The sequence below is a fragment of the Myxine glutinosa genome, chromosome 3 (assembly GCF_964187855.1).
Source record: "Myxine glutinosa chromosome 3, kmMyxGlut1.1, whole genome shotgun sequence".
Taxonomy (NCBI): domain Eukaryota; kingdom Metazoa; phylum Chordata; class Myxini; order Myxiniformes; family Myxinidae; genus Myxine; species Myxine glutinosa.
In genome coordinates, this window is record NC_136263.1 from 195,482,062 (window position 1) to 195,509,265 (window position 27,204).

At 38.6% G+C, this 27,204-nt stretch overlaps 1 protein-coding gene across 6 annotated transcripts in view; it reads right to left on the reverse strand.

Annotated features, from left to right (window-relative positions):
• The window catches only part of MCPH1 (microcephalin 1), a 243,684-nt gene that overhangs the window by 139,444 nt on the left and 77,036 nt on the right, over window positions 1-27,204 (reverse strand). For all 6 annotated transcript variants that reach the window (XM_068109556.2, XM_068109553.2, XM_078774938.1 and 3 more), the window contains 2 exons: window positions 3,974-4,063; window positions 3,844-3,881 (listed from right to left, as the gene is read on the reverse strand). In XM_068109556.2, coding sequence (XP_067965657.2) covers window positions 3,844-3,881; window positions 3,974-4,063 — 128 coding nt within the window. The remainder of the gene's footprint in view (window positions 1-3,843; window positions 3,882-3,973; window positions 4,064-27,204) is intronic.

Genomic DNA, 27,204 nt, shown 5'->3' on the forward strand with positions numbered 1-27,204 from the left:
ATGATGTCAACAGTCAACTCCAGGGTGACCATATAAAATAAAATAAAACCACCTTTAGAGGCCATTTTTCCCCGCAAGTGGGGGTTGGCCTTTTTCGGGGACCGTGGTTGTTGTTGTTTTTTGGTCCCCTTTTTGAAGCAATGTTTTACGGCCGGATGCCCTTCCTGCCGCCAACCCTTTTTGTCGCCTTTTTATGACAAACAGGGAATTACCAGTGAACTGGTACTCAATTTGCCAACCTCGGAAGGATGACAGGCTGAGTCAACCCCCCTGGCGTTAATTCAGCGATCGACCGGGATTCGAACCCAGGATCCTAGGATCCTAAGCTGGCACCCTAGCCGCTAGCCCAACACCAGGTTTTTGACCATATGACGCTGATTAAAGCAAAGAAAGTGATCGGCGCGTTCGTAACCAAGGCGACTCTGCACAGGGAAACCCTCGGCCACAGAGATATGTACCACTTTCCCCAGTTGGCAAAGGAAACTGCTGTTTCTGATGAAGAGCTGCTCGTTTATTGCAATCACCTTGAGAAGATTCGTGGAGATATGGAGCAGCGTTTCAGAGACATGCTGGAAATGTCGGTGCCAGCATGGGTGATCAACCCATTCAAATGTGACATTCAAGATGTGAAGCGCGAATTACAGGACGAAATTATCAACCTCCACAATGATGATGAGGCGAAGGCAAGATTCTCGCAGCATGAATACGGTAAATTCTGGATTCTGGAGCGGGGCGAATACCCCGCAATGTGGACAGAGGCAGAACTGCTGCTGATGGCGTTCCCCACATCATACCTCGTTGAAAGAGGGTTCAGCGCCGTGATGGTGCTGCTGACCAAGTATCGAAACCTCCTTGACATTACCAAGAGGGGCGATCTGCGTCTCTACCTCAATGAGATGGAGCCAGACGTTCGTAATCTCGCAGCGAGTCACCAGGCCCACCCTTCACACTAACGGTATTCGGGCCTGTGATAACAGATTCCCAGTTTGCCTCACCTGGGCCTGTTCTGGTGAAACATTGTAGGTCTTGCAAAATAAAATAAAAAGTAAAGTTAAATAAATTAAAATATTATTCAGAAAATATTTGGCTTCTGTTATTTTTGCTTCCTATCTACATACATTCTGGGTGCCAGACCACGAACGATAGGACAAGGTGGGCATTGGGCCGGTCCAAGAGGGCAGAAGGGGGCAGTAGTCCAATAAAGTTTGAGAACCACTGAAGTAGTGTGACGATTGTAGCGTTTGTAGGAAGAGTGTGGTGGAGGTTATAGGGGTGTGACAGTTTGGTTTTAGCACACAATTTGAATTGGGTTTTGGAGCGCACATGCAAATTCAGGTAAGGCAGGCGAGGGGCGCAGCTGTTGCGGGATAGGTCGAGTTGTCGTGTGCCAATGTGGGAGTTTACTTATACTGAAATGGGGAGAAAACAGGAAAAACCTCGCTAATCCCGCACAACGGATCTTGACCGAATAAACCCACGACACAAAAGGGGAGGACTATCTGCACAGGTACGAAGGAAACAACTAACGAGGGACCTGTATGGTGGTTGCTGTTGCCTGGGGAATGACGGCGTCGCAGAACTGTCACAATATTATACGTGACATATTGTGCATATTAATTACACACACACACACACACACACACACACACACACACACACACACACACACACACACACACACACACACACACACACACACACACACATATTACACACACACACACATATTACACACACACACACACATACATTACAACAACAACAACAATAACATGCATTTTAAGGCCATTTTCCCTGCTAGAGCGGGGGTTAGCCATGCGGTCCCCATGACAATCTTCTTCATCTTGCCCTATTTTCTGCATCTCTCCTTGTTAACACACACACATTACACACACACATATTACACACACACACACATTACACACATACATGTTACACACACACACATATTACACACACACACATTACACACACACACATATTACACACACACACATATTACACACACATATTACACACACACACACATATATTAAACGCACATATTACACACACACACATATTACACACATGTTACACACACACATATTACACACACATATTACACACACGTTACACACACACATATTACACACACACATATTACACACACACATATTACACACACACATATTACACACACACATATTACACACACATATAACACACACACATATTACACACACACATATTACACACACATATTACACACACATATTACACACACATGTTACACACACACATGTTACACACACACATATTACACACACACATATTACACACACACATATTACACACACACATATTACACAAACACATATTACACATACATATTACACACACATATTACACACACACATATTACACACACACATATTAAACACACACATATTACACACACATATTACACACACACACACACACATGCACATGCAGACACACACACACACACACACACATTTTACACACACATATTACACACACACATATTACACACACATGTTACACACACACATATTACACACACATATTACACACATATTACACACACACATATTACACACACACATATTACACACATATTACACACACACATATTACACACATATTACACACACACATATTACACACACACATATTACACACACACATATTACACGCACACATATTACACGCACACATATTACACGCACACATATTGCACGCACACATATTGCACACACACATATTACACACACATATTCCACAAACACATATTACACAAACACATATTACACACACATATTACACACACACATATTACACACACACATATTACACACACACATATTACACACACACATATTACACACACACATATTACACACACACATATTACACACACACATATTACACAAACACATATTACACAAACACATATTACACAAACACATATTACACAAACACATATTACACAAACACATATTACAGAAACACATATTACACAAACACATATTACACAAACACATATTACACAAACACATATTACACAAGCACATATTATACACACACATATTACACACACACACATTTTACACACACATATCACACACACACACACACACACACACACACACACACACACACACATATATTACACACACACATATTACACACACACATATTACACACACACATATTACACACACACATATTACACACACATATTACACACACACACACATATTACACACACATGCACACGCAGACACACACACATGCACACACAGACACACACACACATACAGACACACACACACACACATATCACACACACACATATTACACAAACACATATTACACAAACACATATTACACAAGCACATATTATACACACACATATTACACACACACACATTTTACACACACATATCACACACACACACACACACACACACACACACACACACACACACACACACACACACACACACACACACACACACACACACACATATTACACACACACATATTACACACACACATATTACACACACACACACATATTACACACACATGCACACGCAGACACACACACATGCACACGCAGACACACACACACATACAGACACACACACACACACATATCACACACACACACACATCACACACACACATATTACACACACATATTACACACACATATTACACACACACACACATATTACACACACATATTACACACACATGCACACGCAGACACACACACACACAATGCAAAACCCCTCACTCCCCTTCCCCTCCCCATATTATAACAGGACTCACTCAGAATGCATGCTCGTCATCACCAGGACCATTTTCACCTTCAGGGGGATGTTGGAGAGTGTTAGAAAAGGTAAAGGTACAAGCCATTGCATTAAAGGCACAGCAAAAGAAAGCTAACAAGCGATGTCACCTGTGGCCTTTTGCAGAGGTCTTTATTTTTTGAAGACGCACCTCGCTTTGGATGTTTGGTGTGAACAATAAAATCGGTGATGGACGTGTTCTATGGGAAAACAGAATGGAACAACATTACCCCCTTTACCTAGGATACCCACAAGGCCGTGCTTCCAACAATGATAACAAAGGACATTCTTATGGACATAACAATGATAACAAATAGCGAAACAATCCAGACTAGCTGGACTTCCTAAACCATACACAGTAATTCATTTCCAAATAGTAATGGCTATCAGTATATTATATTGCACGGCGATGGCACGAACCATGACAGAGGCCCAACAAGATGGCACAGAACATGTACTTAACTTATACTGGGCTATAGCCGCAAGTCAGAACAAAAATGGGATTGGTCGGGATGATTGGGTTTGCAAAACAATAAATACACCTTTAAGTTGGGGCCTGGAGAATAAAAGGGAGATAATGGTTTGAAAACGTCGTGTCTCCTCTTGGCCGGAGAGCTGTCACATGTGCATCTGGTGAGAAAGAGGAGCCAAAGGAGGCACGGGTTGGCAGTGGACGCCCAAATGTAGCCGACCCATGCTGGATGATGATGGCAGCCTCTTCTCTCCAGCATTCCTGTCCAGCCCATTCTCCGTTCCAACTCCAATTGCACCTGCCACCTCGATCTCTGAGTAGGGATAACCTCCGAATCTACTCAATACTCCATTTTCACTGCTGGTCCAAGCTCTTCCGCTAACTCTTGGAATCTCTTTACCCTCTTCTGAATTTTATCTAACGACTCCCAAGGTGGTTTGTGTGCAGCCTGTGACTGCTGGTTGTATCATTTTCTGGGGGCGCAGCTGCCGCTGATGCAATGCCCCCCTATTACCAGTCAGCCGGTACTCATTTTGCCAACCTCGGAAGGATAACAGGCTGAGTCAACCCACCTGGTGCTAATTCAATGGCGTGACAGGGGCTCGAACTCAGGACTCGAAGATCCCAAACCAGCTACCTTAACCGTTGGATCAACACCAGGCTACCAACTCCCATGCATCTGCATCATTTGTCTTTCAAAATCACGGTTGAGGGGAGAGTCCATCTCGCTAGTCACAGCGTGTTCCAGCACCACCACAAGTGCTTCACGCTCATGATGTAACAGTAAACCCAGGCCCAATGTAATGCTATGACATCATAGCAGGTTACAAAACAGGGGTGAGGGTGGGGGGAGGAGGGAGTAGTAATCATAACAGGGATGGGTTTGGGGCAGATCAGCAAACCAATATTCACTAATATTTGATTGACATGCGACCTCAAGAACATGGACACAAAACACCGCTGCACCAAGGCAAGACACACAGCACGAAGGCATTGGCGTTAAATATCTTATACACTACCAGGGGTCATCTCTCTCATGTACAGTCACGTGAAAAAGTAAGTACACACCATGTAAAGTTTTTTCAACATATTTCAACATATAGCTATTTGACCTTCATTTCAACAATATTGACAGATAAAGGTGATATAATATAACAAATATCATGAAACATTTACATTTTGTAGTCCATTGTATAATTTAAATAAACATAAATGCAAATTTTGCATGTGGAAAAAGTAAGTACAACCCCACATTTATCACTTCAAATACCTAAAATTAGAATCGGGTGCACCAGCTCAGGTGCAAATGATTAGAACATCGTTAGAGAGGATCTTGGAGGAACCTGTCTTATTTAAACCTCAGACATTTAGTTTGGTTTGCACTTTGTTGTTGAAGTGTGGGGCGTCACCATGCCTAGATCAAAAGAGCTCTAAGAGGCCTTCAGAAAGGAGGTTATAGATGCCTACGAGTCTGGGAAGGGATTTAAAAAGATCTCCAAACAATTTGAAATCAATCATTCGTCTGTCCGGAAGATCATCTACAAGTGGAGAAGATTCCAAACAACTGCCAACTTGTTCAGGCCAGGCCACCCCAGCAAGTTCAGCCCGAGAGCAGACCACAATATGCTGAAAGAAGTCTCTAAGAACCCCAGAATGTCATCACGGGACCTACAGGTAGCTCTTGCCACTGTTGATGTCAAAGTGCACGAGTCTACCATTAGAAAGAGGCTGCACAAATTTGATCTACATGGGAGGTGTGCCAGGAGGAAACCTTTGCTGTCCAGAAAGAACATCAGGGCAAGACTAAAGTTTGCCAATGAACACCTCGGCAAAGACCAGCACTTCTGGAACAATGTGCTCTGGACAGATGAGTCAAAGGTAGAGCTATTTGGCCACAGTACCAGAAGAAATGTTTGGCGAAAACCAAAGACAGCATTTGACCACAAGAACCTGATACCAACTGTAAAGCATGGTGGTGGAAATATTATGGTTTGGGGCAGCTTTGCTGCATCAGGGCCTGGGCAGCTCACCATCATAGAATCCACTATTAATTCTTCATTGTACCAGAGGGTGCTTGAGGATAATGTCAGGCCATCTGTCGAAGAGTTGAAGCTCAACCGAAGGTGGACCTTGCAACATGACAATGACCCTAAACATACCAGTAAATCCACCAAGGAATGGCTGAAAAGAATGAAATGGAGGGTTCTGGAATGGCCAAGTCAAAGCCCGGATCTAAATCCCATCGAGATGTTGTGGGGGGATTTGAAACGAGCTGTGCATGCAAGAAACCCTTCAAACATCGCACAGCTGAAATAATTCTGCCTGGAGGAGTGGGCAAAAATTTCTCCCAGTCGATATCAGAGACTGGTAGACAGTTATAAGAAACACCTACTTGAGGTTGTTTCTGCCAAAGGGGGCAATACCACCTATTAGAGCCAAGGGTGTACTTACTTTTTCCACATGCGAAATTGGCATTTATATTTATTTAAATTATACAATGGACTACAAAATGTAAATGTTTCATGATATTTGTTATACTAGGGCATGCCCGTACTATATATATGCCCGTACTATATATCTATCTAAAATTATATCCCCCCCCTCTATTTACATGAAATGGTTTGGTCCATTCGCAACGCCAAAGCGAACGGCGAACGGCTTGCGAGTACAGTGACAATCCCCCCCCTCTATTTACATGAAATGGTTTCGTCCATTCGCAACGACCACAGAACCCCCCCCTCTATTTACATGGAATGGTTTGGTCCATTCGCAACGCCGGCACACGCGATCGTTCGCTGCTCTCTGATTGGTTGAATCGTTTTTTGTACATAGCTCGGTAAGTAATTGTCCGATTAATATGAAACCTTGAAAAGGCACATCCTCGGGTCCCCAGCAATATACCTGGCAAGTTAAAAGTATATCGGACCCGTGGTTGTCGAGAAACAGCGGTCACAGACAGACAAACGTACAAACGTACAAACGTACAGACAGAGATTACTGGAATTATAGATAGATTATATCACCTTTATCTATCAATATTGTTGAAATGAAGATCAAATAGCTGTATGTTGAAATATGTTGAAAAAGTCAAAACTTTACATGGGGTGTACTTACTTTTTCATGTGACTGTATATAATAATATTATGAAACTTTTTGGCAATTGGAAATGGAACAAACTTTGTTGGTATTTTAAATGCAATGATGACAGCTGTTATTTTATTAGCTTCCGTTGGAATTATTCTGAAACGGGGGCTTATGAATTGGGTTTCGTCTGTCCGTGCGTGTGTCCACAACCATATCTCGGAGATGTATGGACTAATTTTGTTCATACTTGGTAGAAAGACAATACATGATGGGATACATATGCACATCATTTTGTTTCGTGAGGCGATTCAGATTTTAGTTGTAAAAAAACCCGATGTTGAACACGTCCTCAACCATTTCCCGGACATACATTTACCGATCTTATTCAAACTTGGCACACAGATCATGAATGATGGCATGCATAAGCTCGTCATTCTCTTTCTAGATCAGATCCAAGATGGCCGAACGGTGGCCATTTTGTTCCTTGAATGTGTCCCTAACAATTTCTTGAACATGCATGGTTCTGATTTTGTTCAAACCTGGCACAAGCAGAGCACCTGAGGGCATATACGTGCACCTCACTTTATTTTGCGATCTGATCAAAGATGGCTGACTGGTAGACTGGTGGCCATTTTAGTTGTAAAAACAAACAAACCGATATTGACCACGTCCTCAACCATTTCTCGGACATACATTTACTGATCTTGTTCAAATTTGGCACACAGATAATGAATGATGACTTACATAAGCACATCATTTAATTTCGAGATCAGATCCAAGATGGCCAACTGGCGGCCATTTTGTGACAAACGTGTCCCCGTCCATTTCTCGGACATGCAAGGTCCGATTTTGTTCAAACTTGGCACAAAGACAATACATGAGAGTATACATATGCAGAAGATTTTGTTTTGTAATCGGACCAAATATGGCCGACTTGCCGTCGCCTTTAACTCCGTACAGAAAAATTACTAAAACCACTGGTGCAATGACATTTTATGTCTTTTTCATCTTGTTTCCCATGTTATGGAGCAGAATTATTCAATGATATTATTACCAAGGACAAACGAACTGTTGTTGAGATGATGCAATGGGATTGAAGAAAAGCAACTTGTATTATGATGTGATATTAGAGGACATATCAATTTTGGGGAAATGCCCTCATTATCTTTTATCATATATGTGCCTAGTACATACACAATGAGCCATAATTTGCACATTAAGTTACTAATCAATGACACAGAGTTGAGGAAGGAATGAGAGTCACTTGTCAATCAAAATAACTTCAAAGAAAATCAAGAAATTGCATAAAAGGAAAAACTGGAGCGAAGTTGATGGCGTTCCATCAAAAATCCCCATGCTTCCACACATAAAGCAAAGTTGAAAGATGGCAAAACGTTTCTCCAGGAATGACACGATGGCAAATTTTGATTTAAATTCTTCTTTTAACAACTGTGACCCTAAATCCCCACCTGTCGGCATGAATCCGGGTTCAAATCCACTAAATCGTGACATATTTAATGCGTCCCCCAATGTTGATTGCAAATACAAACTTCATTAAAAATATTTTAAAGTGTACCCACAATTCAATTTTTCAGAATTTGACATTTTGACCCCACCCATGGGGCGGGGCCAAAAATAATACTGTTCTTGCACTTTTGTGCCATGTGGTGATCATAACGACCAATTTTGATGAATTTCTGCACAACCACTTAGGAGGAGAGGAGATAGACGGCGTGAAGCTGGAAGGTGTGAAAACATTTTGCTACCTCGGAGACATGCTGAATGGAGAAGGTGGATCAGACTCGGCAACGGTTGCGAGAGTGAGATGTGCATGGAAGAAGTTTCGGGAACTGAGTGGCGTGCTGATGAGGAGGGGAGTGTCGTTGAAGCTGAAGGGAAAGGTGTATGCTGCATGTGTGAGAAGTGTTATGATTTATGGGAGCGAGACATGGGTAATGAACGTAGAACAGCAACGAAGGTTGGAAATGGTGGAAATGCGAATGGTTCGATGGATGTGCGGAGTATCGTTGAGAGAGAGGAAGACAAATGATGAATTGCGAAAAATGATGGGAATAGAGCCTGTGATTGATGCTGTGAAGAGGAACAGGTTGAGCTGGTTTGGTCATGTGTTGAGGAAGGATGAAAGTGACTGGTTGAGAAGAGTGATGGAAATGAATGTAGAAGGAAGTAAAGGACGGGGAAGACCGAGAAAGACTTGGCTAAAGATGGTGGAAGAAGAAATGCGGGCAAGGGGGTTAACAAGGGGAGATGCAGAAAATAGGGCAAAATGGAGAAGATTGTCATGCGGACCGCAAGGCTAACCCCCGCTCTAGCAGGGAAAATGGCCTTAAAATGCATGTTGTTGTTGTTGTTGTTGCACTTTTGTGCCATGTGGTGATCATAACGACCAATTTTGATGAATTTCTGCACAACCACTTAGGAGGAGAGGAGATAGTGTGACTGAGGGACAAAAGGACGCAGCCAATTCCAATATCCCTCCCCCGTTAATTTTTTTCAAAAAGTGTGGATAAAAATTTGACTAATATATTGTAAATTGCAATTGGGAAGTAGCGTCACAGCCCAAATTTAATCTGGTCTCGAATAAAATACAAACAACACTTTAGTTTGGGGTAGCAAATTATTATTTATGCGGCTGCACATAAAGTATGACTTTGTATACAACTACAGGCATTAAATCATCTGCATAGTTTCAATATTTGTTTCACAAAGCAAACCCGCTATGACACAACATGCGTTTGCACCATTGAAAGCTGCCTTTAAACTCCAATTGCGGCACCTGCATTTCTCATGGGGAAATTTGACGTGCTTTCATTTAAATCACCTCTCTTGCAATGGGTATTCATTCATTCCGTTTTTCAGTCACAAAGTCACCGACACTTTTCTCTATATCTTGGAACTTCCCACGCTTGAACTCCTGGAATGTTTTTGTTTTGAGATTGTGCATTCCATAATGACTCTTTGTGCATGTGCCATAAAGGAACATTACATTATTTAGCACCATCGTTATTTGCAACAGCACAGTTATTATGGTTCCCTTTTTTAGTTTAGTCTTGGTGTCCCACTTTTTGAAGAGCAAGGCAAATTTTTTAAGAGGGCTTGGCTGGGATTCGAACCCAGGACCTCTCACACCAGCAGCGAGAATCGTACCCCTAAACCACCAACCTTTCTTCTCCTGGCCTTTTTTGAATCACTTCTTTATTCAACGTAATCTATAATGCACGTGAAGCAATCCACTAGCAAACAATATTCTCATAAACTCGGCAACAAAAAACAAGACATAATACGGCACAGTGTTTTTGGAAACGATACAAAGAAGAGAGAGAGAGATGACATGTACCAAGTCAGAGCAGATGATAAAATTTTCGGAAGTAGATTATTTGGAGCAAACATGAAATATAAAGCCGTGTCGAATAATTGCAATCGTACAAAAGACAGAATATCCTTTCCACAGGCAATTGTAAAAGAGACCGAATGTCCATTCCTTCGTCATTGCAAGAAAGAGCGAATGTCCCATTTAATTGTATATTTGACTGAATGTCCCTTCTAATTGTAAGGGAGAGCTAATGTCCCATGTAGTTGCTAAAAACATCCCATGTAATTGTACAAGAGAGAGAAAGTCCTGTTTAATTGTAAAAGAGAGCGAAAGTCCTGTTTAATTGTAAAAGAGAGCGAAAGTCCTGTTTAATTGTAAAAGAGAGAGAATGTCCTGTTTAATTGTAAAAGAGAGAGAATGTCCTGTTTAATTGTAAAAGAGAGAGAATGTCCTGTTTAATTGTAAAAGAGAGAGAATGTCCTGTTTAATTGTAAAAGAGAGAGAATGTCCTGTTTAATTGTAAAAGAGAGAGAATGTCCTGTTTAATTGTAAAAGAGAGAGAATGTCCTGTTTAATTGTAAAAGAGAGAGAATGTCCTGTTTAATTGTAAAAGAGAGAGAATGTCCTGTTTAATTGTAAAAGAGAGAGAATGTCCTGTTTAATTGTAAAAGAGAGAGAATGTCCTGTTTAATTGTAAAAGAGAGAGAATGTCCTGTTTAATTGTAAAAGAGAGAGAATGTCCTGTTTAATTGTAAAAGAGAGAGAATGTCCTGTTTAATTGTAAAAGAGAGAGAATGTCCTGTTTTATTGAAAAAGAGAGAGAATGTCCTGTTTAATTGTAAAAGAGAGAGAATGTCCTGTTTAATTGTAAAAGAGAGAGAAAGTCCTGTTTAATTGTAAAAGAGAGAGAATGTCCTGTTTAATTGTAAAAGAGAGAGAATGTCCTGTTTAATTGTAAAAGAGAGAGAATGTCCTGTTTAATTGTAAAAGAGAGAGAAAGTCCTGTTTAATTGTAAAAGAGAGAGAATGTCCTGTTTAATTGTAAAAGAGAGAGAATGTCCTGTTTAATTGTAAACGAGAGAGAATGTCCTGTTTAATTGTAAACGAGAGAGAATGTCCTGTTTAATTGTAAAAGAGAGAGAATGTCCTGTTTAATTGTAAAAGAGAGAGAATGTCCTGTTTAATTGTAAAAGAGAGAGAATGTCCTGTTTAATTGTAAACGAGAGAGAATGTCCTGTTTAATTGTAAAAGAGAGAGAATGTCCTGTTTAATTGTAAAAGAGAGAGAATGTCCTGTTTAATTGTAAAAGAGAAAGAATGTCCTGTTTAATTGTAAAAGAGAGAGAAATTCCTGTTTAATTGTAAAAGAGAGAGAGAATGTCCTGTTTAATTGTAAACGAGAGAGAATGTCCTGTTTAATTGTAAAAGAGAGAGAATGTCCTGTTTAATTGTAAAAGAGAGAGAATGTCCTGTTTAATTGTAAATGAGAGAGAATGTCCTGTTTAATTGTAAACGAGAGAGAATGTCCTGTTTAATTGTAAAAGAGAGAGAATGTCCTGTTTAATTGTAAAAGAGAGAGAATGTCCTGTTTAATTGTAAACGAGAGAGAATGTCCTGTTTAATTGTAAAAGAGAGAGAATGTCCTGTTTAATTGTAAACGAGAGAGAATGTCCTGTTTAATTGTAAATGAGAGAGAATGTCCTGTTTAATTGTAAAAGAGAGAGAATGTCCTGTTTAATTGTAAAAGAGAGAGAATGTCCTGTTTAATTGTAAAAGAGAGAGAATGTCCTGTTTAATTGTAAAAGAGAGAGAATGTCCTGTTTAATTGTAAATGAGAGAGAATGTCCTGTTTAATTGTAAAAGAGAGAGAATGTCCTGTTTAATTGTAAAAGAGAGAGAATGTCCTGTTTAATTGTAAACGAGAGAGAATGTCCTGTTTAATTGTAAAAGAGAGAGAATGTCCTGTTTTATTGTAAAAGAGAGAGAATGTCCTGTTTAATTGTAAAAGAGAGAGAAAGTCCTGTTTAATTGTAAAAGAGAGAGAATGTCCTGTTTAATTGTAAAAGAGAGAGAATGTCCTGTTTAATTGTAAAAGAGAGAGAATGTCCTGTTTAATTGTAAAAGAGAGAGAATGTCCTGTTTAATTGTAAAACAGAGAGAATGTCCTGTTTAATTGTAAAAGAGAGAGAATGTCCTGTTTAATTGTAAAAGAGAGAGAATGTCCTGTTTAATTGTAAAAGAGAGAGAATGTCCTGTTTAATTGTAAAAGAGAGAGAATGTCCTGTTTAATTGTAAAAGAGAGAGAATGTCCTGTTTAATTGTAAACGAGAGAGAATGTCCTGTTTAATTGTAAACGAGAGAGAATGTCCTGTTTAATTGTAAACGAGAGAGAATGTCCTGTTTAATTGTAAACGAGAGAGAATGTCCTGTTTAATTGTAAAAGAGAGAGAATGTCCTGTTTAATTGTAAAAGAGAGAGAATGTCCTGTTTAATTGTAAAAGAGAGAGAATGTCCTGTTTAATTGTAAAAGAGAGAGAATGTCCTGTTTAATTGTAAAAGAGAGAGAATGTCCTGTTTAATTGTAAACGAGAGAGAATGTCCTGTTTAATTGTAAAAGAGAGAGAATGTCCTGTTTTATTGAAAAAGAGAGAGAATGTCCTTGTCCTGTTTAATTGTAAAAGAGAGAGAATGTCCTGTTTAATTGTAAAAGAGAGAGAATGTCCTGTTTAATTGTAAAAGAGAGAGAATGTCCTGTTTAATTGTAAAAGAGAGAGAATGTCCTGTTTAAGTGTAAAAGAGAGAGAATGTCCTGTTTTATTGTAAAAGAGAGAGAATGTCCTGTTTAATTGTAAAAGAGAGAGAATGTCCTGTTTAATTGTAAAAGAGAGAGAATGTCCTGTTTAATTGTAAAAGAGAGAGAATGTCCTGTTTAATTGTAAAAGAGAGTGAATGTCCTGTTTAATTGTAAAAGAGAGAATGTCCTGTTTAATTGTAAAAGAGAGAGAATGTCCTGTTTAATTGTAAAAGAGAGAGAATGTCCTGTTTAATTGTAAAAGAGAGAGAATGTCCTGTTTAATTGTAAAAGAGAGAGAATGTCCTGTTTTATTGAAAAAGAGAGAGAATGTACTGTTTAATTGTAAAAGAGAGTGAATGTCCTGTTTAATTGTAAAAGAGAGAGAATGTACTGTTTAATTGTAAAAGAGAGCGAATGTCCTGTTTAATTGTAAAAGAGAGAGAATGTCCTGTTTAATTGTAAAAGAGAGAGAATGTCCTGTTTAATTGTAAAAGAGAGAGAATGTCCTGTTTAATTGTAAAAGAGAGAGAATGTCCTGTTTAATTGTAAAAGAGAGCGAATGTCCTGTTTAATTGTAAAAGAGAGAGAATGTACTGTTTAATTGTAAAAGAGAGCGAATGTCCTGTTTAATTGTAAAAGAGAGAGAATGTCCTGTTTAATTGTAAAAGAGAGAGAATGTACTGTTTAATTGTAAAAGAGAGAGAATGTCCTGTTTAATTGTAAAAGAGAGTGAATGTCCTGTTTAATTGTAAAAGAGAGAGAATGTCCTGTTTAATTGTAAAAGAGAGAGAATGTACTGTTTAATTGTAAAAGAGAGAGAATGTCCTGTTTTATTGAAAAAGAGAGAGAATGTCCTGTTTAATTGTAAAAGAGAGAGAATGTCCTGTTTTATTGAAAAAGAGAGAGAATGTCCTGTTTAATTGTAAAAGAGAGAGAATGTCCTGTTTAATTGTAAACGAGAGAGAATGTCCTGTTTTATTGAAAAAGAGAGAGAATGTCCTGTTTAATTGTAAAAGAGAGAGAATGTCCTGTTTTATTGAAAAAGAGAGAGAATGTCCTGTTTAATTGTAAAAGAGAGAGAATGTCCTGTTTCATTGTAAAAGAGAGAGAATGTCCTGTTTAATTGTACAAGAGAGAGAATGTCCTGTTTAATTGTAAAAGAGAGAGAATGTCCTGTTTAATTGTAAAAGAGAGTGAATGTCCTGTTTAATTGTAAAAGAGAGAGAATGTCCTGTTTAATTGTAAAAGAGAGAGAATGTCCTGTTTAATTGTAAAAGAGAGAGAATGTCCTGTTTAATTGTAAAAGAGAGTGAATATCCTGTTTAATTGTAAAAGAGAGAGAATGTCCTGTTTAATTGTAAAAGAGAGAGAATGTCCTGTTTAATTGTAAAAGAGAGAGAATGTCCTGTTTAATTGTAAAAGAGAGAGAAAGTCCTGTTTTATTGTAAAAGAGAGAGAATGTCCTGTTTAATTGTAAAAGAGAGAGAATGTCCTGTTTAATTGTAAAAGAGAGAGAATGTCCTGTTTAATTGTAAAAGAGAGAGAATGTCCTGTTTAATTGTAAAAGAGAGAGAATGTCCTGTTTAATTGTAAAAGAGAGAGAATGTCCTGTTTAATTGTAAAAGAGAGAGAATGTCCTGTTTAATTGTAAAAGAGAGAGAATGTCCTGTTTAATTGTAAAAGAGAGAGAAAGTCCTGTTTAATTGTAAAAGAGAGAGAATGTCCTGTTTTATTGTAAAAGAGAGAGAATGTCCTGTTTTATTGTAAAAGAGAGAGAAAGTCCTGTTTAATTGTAAAAGAGAGAGAATGTCCTGTTTAATTGTAAAAGAGAGAGAATGTCCTGTTTAATTGTAAAAGAGAGCGAATGTCCTGTTTAATTGTAAAAGAGAGAGAATGTCCTGTTTTATTGTAAAAGAGAGAGAATGTCCTGTTTTATTGTAAAAGAGAGAGAATGTCCTGTTTAATTGTAAAAGAGAGAGAATGTCCTGTTTTATTGTAAAAGAGAGAGAATGGCCTGTTTTATTGTAAAAGAGAGAGAATGTCCTGTTTAATTGTAAAAGAGAGAGAATGTCCTGTTTAATTGTAAAAGAGAGAGAATGTCCTGTTTAATTGTAAAAGAGAGAGAATGTCCTGTTTAATTGTAAAAGAGAGAGAATGTCCTGTTTAATTGTAAAAGAGAGAGAATGTCCTGTTTTATTGTAAAAGAGAGAGAATGTCCTGTTTTATTGTAAAAGAGAGAGAATGTCCTGTTTTATTGTAAAAGAGAGAGAATGTCCTGTTTTATTGTAAAAGAGAGAGAATGTCCTGTTTAATTGTAAAAGAGAGAGAATGTCCTGTTTAATTGTAAAAGAGAGAGAATGTCCTGTTTAATTGTAAAAGAGAGAGAATGTCCTGTTTAATTGTAAAAGAGAGAGAATGTCCTGTTTAATTGTAAAAGAGAGAGAATGTCCTGTTTAATTGTAAAAGAGAGAGAATGTACTGTTTAATTGTAAAAGAGAGCGAATGTCCTGTTTAATTGTAAAAGAGAGAGAATGTCCTGTTTAATTGTAAAAGAGAGAGAATGTACTGTTTAATTGTAAAAGAGAGAGAATGTCCTGTTTAATTGTAAAAGAGAGTGAATGTCCTGTTTAATTGTAAAAGAGAGAGAATGTCCTGTTTAATTGTAAAAGAGAGAGAATGTCCTGTTTAATTGTAAAAGAGAGAGAATGTCCTGTTTAATTGTAAAAGAGAGAGAATGTCCTGTTTAATTGTAAAAGAGAGAGAATGTCCTGTTTAATTGTAAAAGAGAGAGAATGTCCTGTTTAATTGTAAAAGAGAGAGAATGTCCTGTTTAATTGTAAAAGAGAGAGAATGTCCTGTTTAATTGTAAAAGAGAGAGAATGTCCTGTTTAATTGTAAAAGAGAGAGAATGTCCTGTTTAATTGTAAAAGAGAGAGAATGTCCTGTTTAATTGTAAAAGAGAGAGAATGTCCTGTTTAATTGTAAAAGAGAGAGAATGTCCTGTTTAATTGTAAAAGAGAGAGAATGTCCTGTTTAATTGTAAAAGAGAGAGAATGTCCTGTTTAATTGTAAAAGAGAGAGAATGTCCTGTTTAATTGTAAAAGAGAGAGAATGTCCTGTTTAATTGTAAAAGAGAGAGAATGTCCTGTTTAATTGTAAAAGAGAGAGAATGTCCTGTTTAATTGTAAAAGAGAGAGAATGTCCTGTTTTATTGTAAAAGAGAGAGAATGTCCTGTTTAATTGTAAAAGAGAGAGAATGTCCTGTTTAATTGTAAAAGAGAGAGAATGTCCTGTTTAATTGTAAAAGAGAGAGAATGTCCTGTTTAATTGTAAAAGAGAGAGAATGTCCTGTTTAATTGTAAAAGAGAGAGAATGTCCTGTTTAATTGTAAAAGAGAGAGAATGTCCTGTTTAATTGTAAAAGAGAGAGAATGTCCTGTTTAATTGTAAAAGAGAGAGAATGTCCTGTTTAATTGTAAAAGAGAGCGAATGTCCTGTTTAATTGTAAAAGAGAGAGAATGTCCTGTTTAATTGTAAAAGAGAGAGAATGTCCTGTTTAATTGTAAAAGAGAGAGAATGTCCTGTTTAATTGTAAAAGAGAGAGAATGTCCTGTTTAATTGTAAAAGAGAGAGAATGTCCTGTTTAATTGTAAAAGAGAGAGAATGTCCTGTTTAATTGTAAAAGAGAGAGAATGTCCTGTTTAATTGTAAAAGAGAGTGAATATCCTGTTTAATTGTAAAAGAGAGAGAATGTCCTGTTTAATTGTAAAAGAGAGAGAATGTCCTGTTTAATTGTAAAAGAGAGAGAATGTCCTGTTTAATTGTAAAAGAGAGAGAAAGTCCTGTTTTATTGTAAAAGAGAGAGAATGTCCTGTTTAATTGTAAAAGAGAGAGAATGTCCTGTTTAATTGTAAAAGAGAGAGAATGTCCTGTTTAATTGTAAAAGAGAGAGAATGTCCTGTTTAATTGTAAAAGAGAGAGAATGTCCTGTTTAATTGTAAAAGAGAGAGAATGTCCTGTTTAATTGTAAAAGAGAGAGAATGTCCTGTTTAATTGTAAAAGAGAGAGAATGTCCTGTTTAATTGTAAAAGAGAGAGAAAGTCCTGTTTAATTGTAAAAGAGAGAGAATGTCCTGTTTTATTGTAAAAGAGAGAGAATGTCCTGTTTTATTGTAAAAGAGAGAGAAAGTCCTGTTTAATTGTAAAAGAGAGAGAATGTCCTGTTTAATTGTAAAAGAGAGAGAATGTCCTGTTTAATTGTAAAAGAGAGCGAATGTCCTGTTTAATTGTAAAAGAGAGAGAATGTCCTGTTTTATTGTAAAAGAGAGAGAATGTCCTGTTTTATTGTAAAAGAGAGAGAATGTCCTGTTTAATTGTAAAAGAGAGAGAATGTCCTGTTTTATTGTAAAAGAGAGAGAATGGCCTGTTTTATTGTAAAAGAGAGAGAATGTCCTGTTTAATTGTAAAAGAGAGAGAATGTCCTGTTTAATTGTAAAAGAGAGAGAATGTCCTGTTTAATTGTAAAAGAGAGAGAATGTCCTGTTTAATTGTAAAAGAGAGAGAATGTCCTGTTTAATTGTAAAAGAGAGAGAATGTCCTGTTTTATTGTAAAAGAGAGAGAATGTCCTGTTTTATTGTAAAAGAGAGAGAATGTCCTGTTTTATTGTAAAAGAGAGAGAATGTCCTGTTTAATTGTAAAAGAGAGAGAATGTCCTGTTTAATTGTAAAAGAGAGAGAATGTCCTGTTTAATTGTAAAAGAGAGAGAATGTCCTGTTTAATTGTAAAAGAGAGAGAATGTCCTGTTTAATTGTAAAAGAGAGAGAATGTCCTGTTTAATTGTAAAAGAGAGAGAATGTCCTGTTTAATTGTAAAAGAGAGAGAATGTCCTGTTTAATTGTAAAAGAGAGAGAATGTCCTGTTTAATTGTAAAAGAGAGAGAATGTCCTGTTTAATTGTAAAAGAGAGAGAATGTCCTGTTTAATTGTAAAAGAGAGAGAATGTCCTGTTTAATTGTAAAAGAGAGAGAATGTCCTGTTTAATTGTAAAAGAGAGAGAATGTCCTGTTTAATTGTAAAAGAGAGAGAATGTCCTGTTTAATTGTAAAAGAGAGAGAATGTCCTGTTTAATTGTAAAAGAGAGAGAATGTCCTGTTTAATTGTAAAAGAGAGAGAATGTCCTGTTTAATTGTAAAAGAGAGAGAATGTCCTGTTTAATTGTAAAAGAGAGAGAATGTCCTGTTTAATTGTAAAAGAGAGAGAATGTCCTGTTTAATTGTAAAAGAGAGAGAATGTCCTGTTTAATTGTAAAAGAGAGAGAATGTCCTGTTTAATTGTAAAAGAGAGAGAATGTCCTGTTTAATTGTAAAAGAGAGAGAATGTCCTGTTTAATTGTAAAAGAGAGAGAATGTCCTGTTTAATTGTAAAAGAGAGAGAATGTCCTGTTTAATTGTAAAAGAGAGAGAATGTCCTGTTTAATTGTAAAAGAGAGAGAATGTCCTGTTTAATTGTAAAAGAGAGAGAATGTCCTGTTTAATTGTAAAAGAGAGAGAATGTCCTGTTTAATTGTAAAAGAGAGAGAATGTCCTGTTTAATTGTAAAAGAGAGAGAATGTCCTGTTTAATTGTAAAAGAGAGAGAATGTCCTGTTTAATTGTAAAAGAGAGAGAATGTCCTGTTTAATTGTAAAAGAGATCGCGAGATCTTTCGATCTCGCGAGATCTTGGAGACGGCGGCAGGGATTTTCGAAGCTCCACACGGTCTCCACGTTTTTCGAAGTTAAGTCTGTTCACAATTGTATTTTGTCGAAACTGTATTTATCTTTCGGTGTGTGAAGTTATTGTGTGCAACTTTGGTTGTTTCTCGGTGTTTATCTTTCATAAATTGATCGTCTGTTTGCCGTGTCGCGAGCAAGGCCTTGTACAGTGTGCACTGTACAACCTTGAGGCTTTGTTTTTCTCTCAGTGGTCCGTCGTTTGTGATCCAATAACTTTCGTTCTCTGTATTCCCAGTCTTTTCACCCATAGCCTACTTCCTTGTGTAAATCTCAACTCAAAAAAAAAAAAAAAAAAAAAAAAAAAAAAAAAACATTTCCTTCTCTGTTCTCATTCGTTTATTCATTCTTATTCGTTCGTTCGTTCTTCGACCACGTGTTTCTCCCCCATTTCCCCAGATAGTTTTCACTCATTAACCTTCAATGTTTACACTTTCCCCTCAAGTTATGTATTCCGTCATATTTTATAACACCTTTTTCTTCTTCTTCTTTAAAAGGCTGCTTTCGACTTGCTCACCAAATCAATTCATCCCAAAAAAAATATCCATCTCCTATAGTGCCTTTGTTCTACATTCCCTAAACTCTCCTGCACTCCATCCTCCATCCAGCGTCCTTAAACGTATTTTTAACTCGAAGGTCACAAGAAACTCATTTTGCAATAAATGTTCGTTTCCCATAAATCGTACACTTTCAAAAATCCAATCTCACCCCTCCCCTCCAAATCTTCCCCATAACCCCTCCCCTCCAAATCTTCCCCATCACCCCTCCCCTCCAAATCTTCCCCATCACCCATCCCTTTCAAATCTCCCCCCTTGCCCCCTCCCTCCTAAACTACCCCCTCACCCCTCCCCGCCAAGACGCCCCCTCGCCCCTCCCCTCCTAGACTCCTGCCTCACCCCTCCCCTCCAAATCTCCCCCATATCCCATCCCTTTCAAATCCCTCCCCTTGTCCCTTCCCTCCCAAACTCCCCCCTCACCCCTCCCCTTCAAATCTCCCCACCCTCATTGCTTCTCAATTTCCCCCCGCTCACTCCCCCTCCTCAAAGCGTCCTCCCCGCTTCTTCCCCCTTCAAACTCTCACCTCCATCTCCCCCAACCTTCTGCCTCGCTCTTCCCCCTCCTCAAATAACACCTCATTGTGGCTCACCCAATCACCATCAAACCTTTTGTCCGCCCCATCCTTCCCTTTCTCCGAGCTATTCTGAAATCTCTGACACACCTTCAACAGCTCTCCCTACCTCTTCCACCTCTTCCACATCTTACCCTACCCCTCCTCCCCCCTGTTCTGTATCTGATGCTCCCCCTTCCTCTTCATTAACGGTATGGACCTCAAACATCCGGGGCCTTCGTTCAAACTTAACCGATCTCTCCATACAGGTTGCTTCTGTCAAACCAGACGTGATCTGCTTAACAGAAACTTTCCTCCTTTATGATGTCTCTGATTCCATAGTATCTCTCCCGGGCTACTCCCTCCTCCGGTATGATAGACCTGAGCCTCGTCCTGGAGGCGGGGTTACTATCTTTATCAAAAACTCTCTTCCTCACTCGCCCTGCACTGCACTCTCTCCACCTCACCCCCAGGAATACCTCTGGCTACGGCTTCCCCTTCGCTCCCACCTCTTGTTCATATGTGTGTTGTACCGTCCACCAAACAGTGATGACTCCATCTACATCTCGCTGTCTGATGACATGGACCAACTTCTATCTACTCATCCCAACTCTCTCTTCCTCATATGTGGTGATTTCAACTGTCATCATGCCAGTTGGCTGGGTGTGGGTACCTCTCTCACCAGCCATGGCTCCTCAGCAAAGGACTTCTGCGACTCACTGGGACTGACACAATCTGTCAATTTCCCGACCCGGATCTCAGTCAACGGAACATCTTCTCTTCTGGACTTGGTTATGACTAACTTCCCTGAAAATGTCTGCTGCTCTTCTTCTGCTCCGATCGGAACATCTGATCATGTCCTTGTTAAAGTGGACATCTCTCTGACCATCCTCAGGGAGCCTGCTCAGCGTCGACGAGTCTGGCATTTCACTCAGGCCAACTGGCACGGTCTTCAAGCAGCCATCAATCATCTGGACTGGTCTCCCATCTCTACCACCTCTGACATCAACTCATCCTGGGAATTCTTCCAAAGTAAATTGCTCTCTCTCATGCACAGATTTATCCCATCTCGTCTTCAGTTGTCATACCCTTCCTCCCGTCCATGGTACACGGAATCTTGTGGTGAGGCTGTTGCCCAGAAACAACTTGCCTTCGTCTCCTGGAAAGCAAATCCAACGGAAGGAAATCTCATTTCCTTTCACAAAGCCCGAAACAAGTGCGTGTCCACCCTCAGGAGAGCCAGGAAACAATATCTCTCCGTTCTCAAGACCGAACTCTCTTATCTGTCTCCCTCTTCCAAATCCTGGTGGCGTCTGGTCAAATCCGTTTCTGGTGTTTGTTCCCCCTCCATCCCCTCCCTTACCTCAAACGGCTACACAGCTGACTCCGCACGTGAAAAAGCTGAATGCCTCAACTCTGTGTTTGCCTCTAAATCTTGTGTCCCAAACCCATCCCTCTCTGTACCCACCATACCCAGTCGTACCCTGCTGCTCCTGGACTCCGTGTCCTTTCCTCCTGACAAGGTGGAAAAGTTTCTGTCAACCCTCGACTCTGATTCTGCAACTGGACCCGACGGCATCAGCCCACGGGTCCTAAAATCCTGCTCTGCTGCTCTATCTCACCCTCTCTCTGTTCTCTTCACCCTCTCTTTTGCTCAAGGTCAACTGCCATCTGCTTGGAAATCAGCCAACATCACCGCTTTGCACAAAAAAGGTGCAAAAACAGATCCTAGCAACTACAGACCAATCAGCCTTCTCCCAATTATCAGCAAAGTCATGGAATCCATCATTGCTTCTGATATGAAATATTTCCTCTTCTCCAATGGCTTGATCTCTGATCATCAATTTGGTTTCAGACCAGGTCACTCTACTCTGGACATGCTGCTTCTGCTGTCTCAACAATGGATGGAGGTCCTCAATGCCAAACAGGAAATTAGAGCTGTCTCCCTCGACATATCACGTGCCTTCGACACGGTCTGGCACCCCGCTCTGCTCACCAAACTCTCCTCCTTTGGTATCCATGGAAATCTCCACGCATGGCTGGCGGACTTCCTCTCTAGTCGTCGTCAACGTGTGGCCCTGAATGGGTTTCTCTCATCTCCTCTTCCTGTTCAGGCTGGAGTTCCCCAAGGCAGTGTTCTGGGCCCCGTGCTTTTTCTGGTCTTCATCAATGATCTCTCTGACTCTCTCGAAAATCCTCTCTATCTCTTTGCTGATGACTCCACTCTCTGCCGCTCCATTCCTCTTCCCTCAGATCGGCAGTCTGCTGCCTCCTCACTCTCTGAAGACCTGGACAAAATCACAGACTGGTCAAACAAGTGGAACATGTCTTTCAATCCTGACAAATCTCACACTCTTACTATGTCTCTCCGAAAAGATCGACTGGACAACCCTCCCATCTACTTTCTCAACAATCCTCTCCAAGAAGTTCTGTCGCTCAAGATTTTGGGTCTCACTATCTGCCATGATCTTTCTTGGGAAAACCACATTTCCAAGCTGGCCTCCAAAGCCAGTCGCCGACTGGGCATCCTCCGTCGTGCGAAGTCCTTCCTCGGCACACCTGAGCTCCTCACCACATACAAGGCTTTCATCCGCAGCTCAATGGAATACTGTTCTCCCCTATGGGCCGGTGCTCCTGCCTCACACCTAGCTCGGCTTCACGCTGTTGAAACCAAAGCTTTCAGAATTATTGGAATCTCCCGCGATGAAGCTATCTCTGAGGGCCTTTCACTCACTCACCGCAGGCAGGTAGGTGGTCTTTCTGTCTTCTACCGACTCCTCTCCGGCCTTGCACCCCCAGCTCTCTCTGTGCTCTGTCCCCCAAATATTCCTACAGGTCGCACAAGATCTGCCAGCAACCCTCTGATGGTTAAACTGCCGAAATCTCGGCTCTCCGCTCACCTTCACTCTTTCATTCCTCTTTTCTCCCGCCTCTGGAACAAACTCCCTCACTCCCTTCAATCCCACTCCTCCCTCCAGGTCTTTAAAACAGCTGTTCACCACCATCTCTTATCTTCCCCCATCCAAAACCTTGATCTTTTCTACCCCCGCTAATTCACCCCAGATCCACCTTGTTTGAAATTCCAACTTCTTTCCTGGAAGTCCTGGCAGTGTCCATATGTTTTATACCTCTCCCACTGCCCCCTTCCCACGCCCCCCCCCTCCCAAAGCCCTCGCCCTCTCTCAGATCTCTCGATGTCTCCATGTCTCTCGGTCCCTGCTCTCAAATGTTGTGTTTGTGTCCTTCCCCCTCTCTCCCCATCTTGTCTACCGCTCCCTATGTTATATGTTTTATGTGTCGGTTTGTCTTTCTGTGTGATTAATGTTCGCTCTTTCACGAGCCTCGATATTGTATACAACAACAACAAAAAAAAAAAAAAAAAAAAAAAAAGAGAGATAAAGTCCTGTTTAATTGTAAAAGAGAGAGAATGTCCTGTTTTATTGTAAAAGAGAGAGAATGTCCTGTTTTATTGTAAAAGAGAGAGAAAGTCCTGTTTAATTGTAAAAGAGAGAGAATGTCCTGTTTAATTGTAAAAGAGAGAGAATGTCCTGTTTAATTGTAAAAGAGAGCGAATGTCCTGTTTAATTGTAAAAGAGAGAGAATGTCCTGTTTTATTGTAAAAGAGAGAGAATGTCCTGTTTTATTGTAAAAGAGAGAGAATGGCCTGTTTTATTGTAAAAGAGAGAGAATGTCCTGTTTAATTGTAAAAGAGAGAGAATGTCCTGTTTAATTGTAAAAGAGAGAGAATGTCCTGTTTAATTGTAAAAGAGAGAGAATGTCCTGTTTAATTGTAAAAGAGAGAGAATGTCCTGTTTAATTGTAAAAGAGAGAGAATGTCCTGTTTTATTGTAAAAGAGAGAGAATGTCCTGTTTTATTGTAAAAGAGAGAGAATGTCCTGTTTTATTGTAAAAGAGAGAGAATGTCCTGTTTTATTGTAAAAGAGAGAGAATGTCCTGTTTAATTGTAAAAGAGAGAGAATGTCCTGTTTAATTGTAAAAGAGAGAGAATGTCCTGTTTAATTGTAAAAGAGAGAGAATGTCCTGTTTAATTGTAAAAGAGAGAGAATGTCCTGTTTAATTGTAAAAGAGAGAGAATGTCCTGTTTAATTGTAAAAGAGAGAGAATGTCCTGTTTAATTGTAAAAGAGAGAAAATGTCCTGTTTAATTGTAAAAGAGAGAGAATGTCCTGTTTAATTGTAAAAGAGAGCGAATGTCCTGTTTAATTGTAAAAGAGAGAGAATGTCCTGTTTAATTGTAAAAGAGAGAGAATGTCCTGTTTTATTGTAAAAGAGAGCGAATGTCCTGTTTAATTGTAAAAGAGAGAGAATGTCCTGTTTAATTGTAAAAGAGAGAGAATGTCCTGTTTTATTGTAAAAGAGAGAGAATGTCCTGTTTAATTGTAAAAGAGAGAGAATGTACTGTTTAATTGTAAAAGAGAGCGTATGTCCTGTTTAATTGTAAAAGAGAGAGAATGTCCTGTTTTATTGTAAAAGAGAGAGAAAGTCCTGTTTAATTGTAAAAGAGAGAGAATGTCCTGTTTAATTGTAAAAGAGAGAGAATGTCCTGTTTAATTGTAAAAGAGAGCGAATGTCCTGTTTAATTGTAAAAGAGAGAGAATGTCCTGTTTTATTGTAAAAGAGAGAGAATGTCCTGTTTTATTGTAAAAGAGAGAGAATGGCCTGTTTTATTGTAAAAGAGAGAGAATGTCCTGTTTAATTGTAAAAGAGAGAGAATGTCCTGTTTAATTGTAAAAGAGAGAGAATGTCCTGTTTAATTGTAAAAGAGAGAGAATGTCCTGTTTAATTGTAAAAGAGAGAGAATGTCCTGTTTAATTGTAAAAGAGAGAGAATGTCCTGTTTTATTGTAAAAGAGAGAGAATGTCCTGTTTTATTGTAAAAGAGAGAGAATGTCCTGTTTTATTGTAAAAGAGAGAGAATGTCCTGTTTTATTGTAAAAGAGAGAGAATGTCCTGTTTAATTGTAAAAGAGAGAGAATGTCCTGTTTAATTGTAAAAGAGAGAGAATGTCCTGTTTAATTGTAAAAGAGAGAGAATGTCCTGTTTAATTGTAAAAGAGAGAGAATGTCCTGTTTAATTGTAAAAGAGAGAGAATGTCCTGTTTAATTGTAAAAGAGAGAGAATGTCCTGTTTAATTGTAAAAGAGAGAAAATGTCCTGTTTAATTGTAAAAGAGAGAGAATGTCCTGTTTAATTGTAAAAGAGAGCGAATGTCCTGTTTAATTGTAAAAGAGAGAGAATGTCCTGTTTAATTGTAAAAGAGAGAGAATGTCCTGTTTTATTGTAAAAGAGAGCGAATGTCCTGTTTAATTGTAAAAGAGAGAGAATGTCCTGTTTAATTGTAAAAGAGAGAGAATGTCCTGTTTTATTGTAAAAGAGAGAGAATGGCCTGTTTTATTGTAAAAGAGAGAGAATGTCCTGTTTAATTGTAAAAGAGAGAGAATGTCCTGTTTAATTGTAAAAGAGAGAGAATGTCCTGTTTAATTGTAAAAGAGAGAGAATGTCCTGTTTAATTGTAAAAGAGAGAGAATGTCCTGTTTAATTGTAAAAGAGAGAGAATGTCCTGTTTTATTGTAAAAGAGAGAGAATGTCCTGTTTTATTGTAAAAGAGAGAGAATGTCCTGTTTTATTGTAAAAGAGAGAGAATGTCCTGTTTTATTGTAAAAGAGAGAGAATGTCCTGTTTAATTGTAAAAGAGAGAGAATGTCCTGTTTAATTGTAAAAGAGAGAGAATGTCCTGTTTAATTGTAAAAGAGAGAGAATGTCCTGTTTAATTGTAAAAGAGAGAGAATGTCCTGTTTAATTGTAAAAGAGAGAGAATGTCCTGTTTAATTGTAAAAGAGAGAGAATGTCCTGTTTAATTGTAAAAGAGAGAAAATGTCCTGTTTAATTGTAAAAGAGAGAGAATGTCCTGTTTAATTGTAAAAGAGAGAGAATGTCCTGTTTAATTGTAAAAGAGAGAGAATGTCCTGTTTAATTGTAAAAGAGAGAGAATGTCCTGTTTAATTGTAAAAGAGAGAGAATGTCCTGTTTAATTGTAAAAGAGAGAGAATGTCCTGTTTAATTGTAAAAGAGAGAGAATGTCCTGTTTAATTGTAAAAGAGAGAGAATGTCCTGTTTAATTGTAAAAGAGAGAGAATGTCCTGTTTAATTGTAAAAGAGAGCGAAAGTCCTGTTTAATTGTAAAAGAGAGAGAATGTCCTGTTTAATTGTAAAAGAGAGAGAATGTCCTGTTTAATTGTAAAAGAGAGAGAATGTCCTGTTTAATTGTAAAAGAGAGAGAATGTCCTGTTTAATTGTAAAAGAGAGAGAATGTCCTGTTTAATTGTAAAAGAGAGAGAATGTCCTGTTTAATTGTAAAAGAGAGAGAATGTCCTGTTTAATTGTAAAAGAGAGTGAATGTCCTGTTTAATTGTAAAAGAGAGAGAATGTCCTGTTTAATTGTAAAAGAGAGAGAATGTCCTGTTTAATTGTAAAAGAGAGAGAATGTCCTGTTTAATTGTAAAAGAGAGAGAATGTCCTGTTTAATTGTAAAAGAGAGAGAATGTCCTGTTTAATTGTAAAAGAGAGAGAATGTCCTGTTTTATTGAAAAAGAGAGAGAATGTACTGTTTAATTGTAAAAGAGAGAGAATGTACTGTTTAATTGTAAAAGAGAGCGAATGTCCTGTTTAATTGTAAAAGAGAGAGAATGTCCTGTTTAATTGTAAAAGAGAGAGAATGTCCTGTTTAATTGTAAAAGAGAGAGAATGTCCTGTTTAATTGTAAAA